This window comes from Anastrepha ludens, chromosome 3, assembly GCF_028408465.1.
Source record: "Anastrepha ludens isolate Willacy chromosome 3, idAnaLude1.1, whole genome shotgun sequence".
Classification (NCBI taxonomy): Eukaryota; Metazoa; Arthropoda; class Insecta; order Diptera; family Tephritidae; genus Anastrepha; species Anastrepha ludens.
Window position 1 is genome coordinate 28,926,178 of NC_071499.1, and position 9,543 is coordinate 28,935,720.

The 9,543-nt window shown below is 40.2% G+C and overlaps 1 protein-coding gene across 1 annotated transcript in view; it reads right to left on the bottom strand.

The window, feature by feature from the left end:
• LOC128857435 (uncharacterized) overlaps positions 1–2,574 on the bottom strand; it is a 29,237-nt gene extending 26,663 nt beyond the window's left edge. Inside the window, 1 exon segment of the mRNA XM_054093193.1 lies at positions 2,556–2,574. Within this exon segment, the coding sequence (XP_053949168.1) occupies positions 2,556–2,574 (19 nt within the window).
• Positions 2,575–9,543: the final 6,969 nt, after the last annotated feature.

Below are 9,543 nucleotides of genomic sequence, written 5' to 3' on the forward strand. Positions count from 1 at the left end.
CTGCCAGCCTGCCTGCTGCTAGCAACCAGGTTCTTTGTTCGCGAAAGCACTCGTCTTCCTAGCCACGAATTATTTGCACCATCATCATTATTCACTCGATACGCACGCAATTTTACAATATTTTATTAATTTTCATTTTTATTTATCTCTAAAATGTATTCACTATTCTATATTTTGCTATTTTTTCACACCAATAAATCTGCATTTAAAGTCGTCGCTTTTCAACTGTATGGCTGGGAAATTTTTTCTTTCGGTATTTCGTGTCATTCGCCGTTTTGCAGTCGTCGGAATGAAAAACTTTTTTATTTATGTTGCCTGAAAGTTGCTGTCAGTGCGAAAGTTTATTTGCCTTCCTCTCTACCCGCACGACGCGTGCTCTCGCGCTGCGCCCGCTGTCCAACGCGCAGTGTTTCCGCCGTGCCGTCGTCCAGCGCCGCTTCATTCGCCACTTTTCGCCAACACCGCGCCGCTCAGCTGCCGCCAGATTCGCACAATCAAACGAATCGTTGAATTATGTTTGTTGGCGTTGGTGTTCGCTGTGGGGTGGTCACTGTTGTCGCGCTATATTCATTGTCGTCGTCGTGCTCCTTATCCTCCTTCCACCCTTTCATTGAGTGCGCGATTCCTTATCGTCTATCCTCCATTTATATCCTTTGCCGTCGCTACGTTTTGTATACGCGCGTTCGCTCATTTGCTCTCGCGCATAACTTTTCCATGTGTTGGTCATAAATCGAAGTTTGCTTTATGCCCGAGTAGTAGCATCGCGCACAAGTATTTCCTACTGCCTGCGCCGCGCCACCTCGTTGTGCTCTACGTTAAGCGCCAACCACCCGCGCGCAATAAGTTAGCATTGTTTTCATGTGTATGTGTGCATGTGTGCGTTGTAGTTCCACTCAGTGCTCATCGTTTCGTGACTCCCTTCGCAGGATGCTTTACGGTTTGTTGTGCTTTGCTGTTTGTTGTGTGTTCGTGTTCGCATTTTAGCCGCGTTGTTGGCCTTGTGCTGGTGTTGGTGCTAGTGATGGTGCTGCTTGCTGGGGTTGTGTGCGTGTGCGAGAGCATTCCTACGCTACGGTTTTCCGCTTTTGTCGGTGGGTGGTTGGGTTGTTATATTTCTTATGCTCTGCCTCTCAGCCATTCTCTTTTGTGCATTTTCCTTGTCCATACCTTCCTCTAGCTTTGGGTATATGTCATTGCCTTGGGGATGGTTTCCAACTGAGCCTCCAATTCCCTTTTCTCTTCGTTTGCAGAATTATTGTTGTAGTCGAGAATACATTCACAAAAGAAATGGCATTTTGTGACAGCTGAAGTCCTTGCAAAATTCTCTTCTACTACAATTGCTGACCATCTATTACAGAAGCGCGGAAAATAATTCAAATAAGTAACTAGAATTAATGAAGCATATAAAACATGAATCTGCGAAGGATTTTAGACCAATCAGTCTTTCGTACTTTTTTTCTAAATGTTTGAAAGGCTTTTGGATATAAACCTAAGAAGCTCATTCGAGAGTTCTGGCATACGTATTAACTGCACAACACGCATACCTTAAAGGCAAATCTACGGAGACAGCGCTTCACGAGATAATCCGAACAATGGAGGGCTTTCTAGAGGACAAACATTATACCATCTCTGCATTTTTCGATATTGAAGATGCCTTTAGCTAATCAACTCTTGGGCTACAGGCTATGGCTTAAGTTTGAATCCACGTAAAAAAGAACTCATGCTTTCAATGCACAAACTCTTTCAATTTCATCCAGCGCAAAGTACTTAGGAGTAATCTTGGCCTCTAAACTTAGTTGGAAAGTGAACATTGAAGAACGGGTAAGGTAAGCAGAAATTACTCTGTATAAATGCAAACGTATGCTTGGAAGAAGATAGGGTCTTCAAGATGGCTTTATGGCTGTATAAGGCGGTTATACGACCAATTTTATCATACCGGATCTGTTGTTTGGTAAAAACTTCTTGGAAGAAATTATAACATCAAATGCCTGAGCAATAACGGCCGGTGCAATTAGATTTTGTTCTAGGGAAGCTCCCAAATAACTTACAAGAGTTATTCTTGTAGATCTCCATATCAAAAAGATGGCTATTATGAGTGCATTTAGGTTAAATGAAGCTGGTCGCTGGAGGGAAAAAACTCACGGCCATGTCAATCTATTACTACGACAAACCCAGTATACCTCGGAGAGGACTGACTACATCGTCACGATGGTAACATTCAACAGAAATTTTGTCACTAACTTTCCATCTCGGGAGGAATGGAGTAAGGGACCTTCATTATAGTCTACACAGATGGTTCACAAATGTACGACTATTGTGGTGTTGGAGCAGGTACTCGTATATACATATTTTCATAGACTTACAGTTAAAAAATCTGTGCAATCTAGCAATGTGTTCCAGGCTTAAGTATCGGCAATAGGGGAAGCTTGTAGACTACTAATCGCAGATTTCTCTTTTAATTGCAACGTCACTATTCTGTCGCATAGCCCAGCGGCAGCACTGGATTTAGTTACAACAACCTCTTAGCTGGTGGAACAAAGCGGGGATAGACTTACCACCTTGAGTGTTAACCATAATGTTACCTTAATCTGGGTCCCGGGACATCGAAACATTGAAGGGAACGGTAAAGTGGACGAACTGACTAGAGGAGGTCTGCTTTGAATAACATTCCTGCAGAATCGGTATTCACACCACTGGGTGCAATCAAATACGCAATCTCCTCAAAATATCTACGAATCGCGGATTGCCAGCAGAATGTTATGGTCCACCTACAACCACAAACAAATGTCAACATTGACAAATATGAAACGAGTGGATGCTTGCATACTCATGGTAGTGATAACTGGCTTCTGGTTCATAGGAGAGCAAGCAGTCAAAATGAGCCTCCAAATGAGCCTCCCCTTCACAAGCCGCTTCTTGAAAACCTCGAAAAGCTGGCCAGCATGGGCGTAAATAATCGTATAAGGTTTCTCAATCGAACTGACTCTATATAGTCGTGAATTGAATAATCGTATAACTTGTTGGTAGCGAGGATGTGTCAACAAAATGGTGAGGAAACACTAATTGGATTCCTGGTGAATTTCTGATGCATTTGGAAAATATTTAATAAGCCCTGTGGGTCCAAAACTGTTTGATTGTGAATGCGGTAGTAGGTGCTGGTGAAATGATTAGCCTTGAACGCGAGAGAACAGTTGTTTTGCTGGAAGCGCTTTGCAGCGGAAAAAACCTAAGATGAAAATTCATATTCAGCCTCCTCACAAAGCAAAGAAAGTGTAGGTGCTGGGCTCCACAGCCACTGGTAGACAGATACGTTTTTTTGGTATTTTATTGTTAGTTTTAAATTCAATATTAGCTATGGGAGATAGTAACAGCTACTGCTTTTTTTCATATTTAGTACTTGGATGATCGAACTTTGGTCTACTTTTATCGTTTAGAAACTTAAAGAAAAATCACTGTACTCATAATTGATGATCTTTTAGATATTCACACGCCAAATTATTTTTAAGGCCCACATATTGATAAGTTTTGACTATTTACTTATTTATTTTTATTTTAATAGAATAGAATTTATAAATTTAATTATAAAAACTCGAATGTTCAAAAAAAATTTCAAAATTTTTTAATCAGAAGTTTTGAAGTAAATTTGGGTACGCAGTTGTATAGACCATTGCATTTTAATATAACAAAGTGCAAGTTTGAAATCGCCAAAATTTTCGTTGATTTTTGGAAATTTTTTCCTCTGACGACTTTTCGCATTTCCTGTGTATAAGCCAAGGCGAATCTATTAAAGGTGGTGTTGGTAAATCAGCTTATTTGTTTTTTTTCTCTTTCGCCGTGTTCGTGTGACTGTCAGTCTAGAATGAAACAGGGCGAATTCGTTCTTTGTTCTCTACTTTGCCAATACTTTTTTTTTGAAAATCAAACGTTCAAAGCATTGTTGTTGGTCTAGTGGCACCCCCTTTAATGAATTCGGCGTGGTATAAACAAAAAATATTGTGCATTCCTTATTAAAAATTTTAAAGTTCTGATGCAAAGTGCTCGAATTTTTATAAATCTTGTACAAAGTTTGAAACTTGGATTATTATGGCTAAGGGTGGTTAAATTTCAAGGGCCGATGTTGAATGTGAACCACACTTAGACGTCAACAACACCGTTGGACTTCTTTCTTTGGAGTTATTTGAAAGAAAAGGTGTACGTCGATAAGCCAGCAACAATTCAAGAGCTAAACAATGAGATAATTTGGCACATTAACGGCATAGAACCTCAATTATGCCTCAGCGTCATCGAAAATTTGGACCATCGTATGAAGATGTGCCGCCGAAGGCGCGGCGGGCCTTTGGCCAATATTTTGTTTCATACATAATTGAGCCATACCAGTATTATCATAATAAAGAGAAATGGCAATAATTTCCTAAAAAGATTGTATTTTATTCAAAATCAACACCGGCCCTTGAAACTTAACCACCCTTTAGAATAAACTATATTTTTATAAAAAAAAAATAATTGAAACTAAAAGCTAAATTAGTATGATAAATAGTACAAACTTCTCAATAAGTGGTGTCTTTTTAATAATTACGGGCAGCTCATAGCTCAAAGCTCAAACTTCAAGGCCTAACTATGGAGCTTGCTAGAGTAGACTTAATATGTCAGCATACCCGCCATCCCAGGTGTTACTATTAAATAACTAAATTGCCGCTCTAAAATTTGCTATTTTATTTTGAGTTCAGACATATTCACGTGCATTTTCATTCGCATCCCTCACCTATCCGTAAAAAGCTCCATGGGAAATAGTGTTGAAAGCCTTTTCCTTCCAGATACTTCAGGAGGCGCAAAAAATAAGTTCTTCCACCATTGCTTAGTTAAATACATTCATTCAACGCATAATTACTGAAACGAGACGTGAGATTATGAGTGCGGCACGCAATTCGGACCTCAGACGAATGAGTGGAGAACTCCAAATGAGCCAATACCTAAAAAGGTACGACGTGCCTCACGTATACTTAGGACTCGTTCTATCAGCGAGTAAAGACACATCAATTGCAATAGATTCAAGATGTATACAATTTTGATACGCCCGGTTCTTACTTATGGTGCTGAAATCTGGACACTGAAAGTGAATGATATAAACCAGCTATTGCGATTTGAAGGAATCATAATGAGAAAAATCGACGGTACTATTCGGCTTAAAAACGGCACGTATCGCATCCATTACAACAACGAAATTCATAACCTTATTGGTGGTGAAAATGTAATAAGTTTTATTAAAGCGCAACGGATTAAATGGATTTGCCACATCATAAGAATGCCCAACGAAGGAATCCAAAAAAGGATGTTTACTTTGTGTCCAATTGGAGGAAGAAGGAGAGGCCGACCAAGAAAGAGATGGCTTGATAAAGTACAAGCAGACTTAAAAGCAATGAACGTTCGTAATTGGATAAATGAGGCAAGAGAGAGACTAGATTGGAGGATGATTGTTGACGAAGCTATGGTCTACCACAGACTGTGAGGCTAAGAGAGAGAGAGAGAGAGAGAGAGAGAGAGAAAGTTATGAGACGTTTACGTGAAATCACTCGCCACAAAAGGCAAGGATTTGTGGGTAAACAACTCAGAAATTTTGCACCATGATAATGCACCGTCACACAGTGCCATCATTATACGTGAATTTTTGATCAAGAACGAAACGAATACCATTTAACAGCCATCGAATTCACCTGATATTGCTGCCTGTGATTTTTTTCTGTTTGATCGAGTCACAAAACCACTACAAGACGCGTTTCCGCCTGCTTTTCTAGAAAGGCTTTGTGTAGCTCTTTAGCCCAAATACATCAAATTGCTCATCCTCAAAACTGGGTCTCATCGGACCAAATCAAGGCTTATCGGTGGCCGAGAAGATGTAAACGACGAAAAACGTGCCGGACGCCCGAGCACTTCAACAACAGTCGAAAAAGTTGATGAAGTGAAGAAAATGGTATTGGCCAATCGTCGAATCACCGTTAGAGGAGTTGCTGAGGACTTAGACATATCGATTGGGTAGTGCCATTCGATTTTTTTAATGATTTGCGCATGAGACGGGTCGGCGCAAAATTCGTACCAAAACTGCTCAATTTCGACCAAAAACAGCATCGCATGAACATTGCTAATGGATTGTTGGACTCTGTCCGCGATGACCCAAATTTGATGCAGAGGGTCATAACTGGTGACGAATAGTGGGTTTATGGTTATGACGTGGAAACCAAAGCTCAATCATCTTAATGGAAGCTGCTGCACGAACCAAGACTCAGAAAAGCGTGCAAAGTTTGGTCGAATGTAAAAGTTTTGCTTATCGTTCTCTTCGATTGCAGGGGCGTTGTGCATCATGAGTTCTTGCCACAGGGTAGAACGGTCAATATAGAATATTAACTGCAAGTTATGTGCAATTTGCGCGAAGCAATGCGCCAGAAACGCCCGGATTTGTGGAAGAACAAAAATTGGCCCTTGCATCACGATAACGTCTCTGCTCACACATCGTCGTGTGTGCGCGACTTTTTGGCCAAAAACAACACACTAATGATGCCACAGCCGCCGTATTCCCCAGATCTGGCCCCGTGTGACTTTTTCTTGTTCCCGAAATTGAAGAGGCCCATGAAAGGACAACGCTACGCTACGATACGATTGTCGAGATAAAGACGGCATCAAAGGAGGAGCTGAACAAGATAAAAAAAAAAAAATTATGTGCTTCGAAGATTGGCACAAGTGCAAAATATCTCATGGGGGTTACTTTGAAGGGGACAAATATGAATAAATAAATCATTTTTGAAAAAACACAAAATTCGCGATACTTTTTGAACACACCTCGTATGTGCACCATAAGTTGACCTGAGCGCGCGATGAACACTTTTCACAGAGCGTCGACTTTCGTAATAAATACTTTTGTACGATTTGTAAACGTTGTTGAGGCGTGAATTTTCCGTGAATACTGAAAAAAAGTATATATTTACTTTGACAGTAGTCACGAGTATTCTGTCAAAAAAAAAAAAAACTACGTCCAATCTGAACACCCTTTATACGAGGCGCTGCATAGTTACTCTTAAAATCATACCATCGGAACAGGCATTTTCTTGTTAAAGTAAACGACGTATCCACCGACCTCCACCCCATCAAAGAAGGTGTTTAACAGGGAAGCGTCCTAGGGTCTGTATTACACACCCTGTTTACAACCGATCTTCCCTAATCGACGAACACATCCACCGCCACATATCCAGATGATTCGGTTGATCCAAAGACCACCAAATGCAAATAGTTCATTATCTACAGGGTGGTTAAGTTTTAAGGGCCGGTATTGATTTTTAATGAAATACAATTTCTTTAAGAAATGATTTTCATTTCTCTTTATTATCATAATATTGGTATGGCTCAATTACGTATAGAATAAAATATCGGCCGAATGGCCGGCGCGGCCTCGGCGGCACACCTCTATCCGATGGTCCAAATTTTCGATGACGCTGAGGGATAATTGAGGTTCTATGCCGTTAATGTGCCGAATTATCTCATCCTTTAGCTCTTGAATTATTCCTAGCTTATCAACGTACACCTTTTCTTTCAAATAACCCCAAAGAAAGAAGCCCAACGGTGTCGTTGCCGTTTAGGTGTGGTTCCCATTCACCATCGGCCCGTGAAATTTAACCACCCTTCACAAGGAAACTTCGAGAATGTCTGCGCCTGGTTGAAAAAATGGCGGATAAAAGCGAACGAAAGCAAATCCATGCGAAAACCTTTCACCCTTCATAACGGATCTTGCCCTCTTGTAACGTTAAACAACACGCAAATTGGCTAAACAGGTTGAGCTAAAGACATACATAGGTATTCTGCTAGACCAGCGTCTTACATGACGATCTCACATACCATCTCATACCACGCTTTTTGTATTGGTTACTTGGCAAATAATTGGTGTTGCCGCTAGTCAATAGAGTGCTTATATACCAAGCCATACTCAAACCAATCTGGACCTATGGAGTTCACACATAGAGTGCTTGGAAATCCTGCAGAAATTTCAGTCTAAGGTGCTCTTGCGTGTCAATCCGCCTTTGCTTGTGAGCTATAAGATTTTACTGCCTTATCTGAAAGTTTCAACAATTTATGAAGAAATTGGCAACACCCGTCAGAGGTACAGCAATCGTCAATAAGAATTGACCCAATTTTAACTAATTCTAGAATTTTTCTCAAGTAGTTTAAACTCCACATGCATACAAAATTTAGTTATCCTAGGAATACTCCTTAAGTTTTTTACCAAAAACGTATGAAACTTTACCACTTTACGGCGTTTCGTTTTCCCCTTTCACTGCCTCGATGGACTCTTGCTTTTTTGCATGCAGATTTCACCTTAGAAAACGGGTAGAAATCGCTAAGCGCAAGATTCCAATGACAAAAAAAATTAATTAGTCTAATACTGAGAAGCTCTACTTGCCTAGAAACTTCTTCAAAAGTACTCTTTTGCAGAGCTCCAGAAGCATCTTGAAGTCTTTGACGCATATTTTTGCGCCACCGTCTCCTGTGAACTCCCAAACTGTTTAAAGACTCATGGGTTCTAAACAGCGATCTTCTAGCGAGCTGGTCAGTCTGGTGCATCCTGAGTCGGTTATTCGCTGTATACACAGATTCTTTCATAATTCTACAAAATATATCTGGCTGGCAGCTCATCAGATCCACATTTGCCGCTGACTCCTCGGGTAATACAATAGCACATTCTCGTCATTGTTTAGACGCAAATTTCGGAGTTAGTTTACATGCTTCTAAATGTGCCAGTAGGTTCGCAAGAGAGAGAGAGAGAAATAGCAGCTCTGAGAGCGATAAAAATCAATTTTTCGGACGCTTTCTGAAACTGAGTTTCCACATTCAGAGAATCAGTCGGTACCAATTATCTACATATCCTTACGTTTATTTGAGCTCTTCAGCTCGAGCAAACTGCCTGTTAGGTCTCAAGTCTATAGAAAGTAGTTACACAACTTCCTACAGATATAAACTGCTTATTAGTTATCAAAATTTTGTTGGCATGGATTTCTTATTGTTAATTTAACTTTGAAAATCGGTATTTAATTTGTAGAACTTATCGGCATGATCCCTTCTTCGATCAAGTAGTACGTCTTCCTCGTACCACACTTACTGCTGTCTGCCCATGAGTAATTTTTCGTGAATATTTTTAGATTAAATTCCTCTCAATATAGTCTCATGTACACAGAATGAGTCGAAAACTCTTTAATAGTACTCTGCCGCCCCTGATGAATCGCAGTGATGAAGAGAAAATATGGCTCATGCGTAAATTCTTTTGAATTAGTTGGTTTTTCAGAATATGCTACACAAATTTAAAGTCCGAAGATTTGAAGTTCCCTGGTCTTGAGAGTCAAAGTGAAACGTTTCGATTTTTCCATTCTGTTAGATTCTACACTATTTTTAACTTAGTCACCCGAAGTTGTTATTGTAGCATTTTCACCATTATGATGTGCAATATATGGAGCCCCTAGTCCCAGAAATGTTGCTCTGTATTTTTCTTCAGCTAAGAGCTTCAAG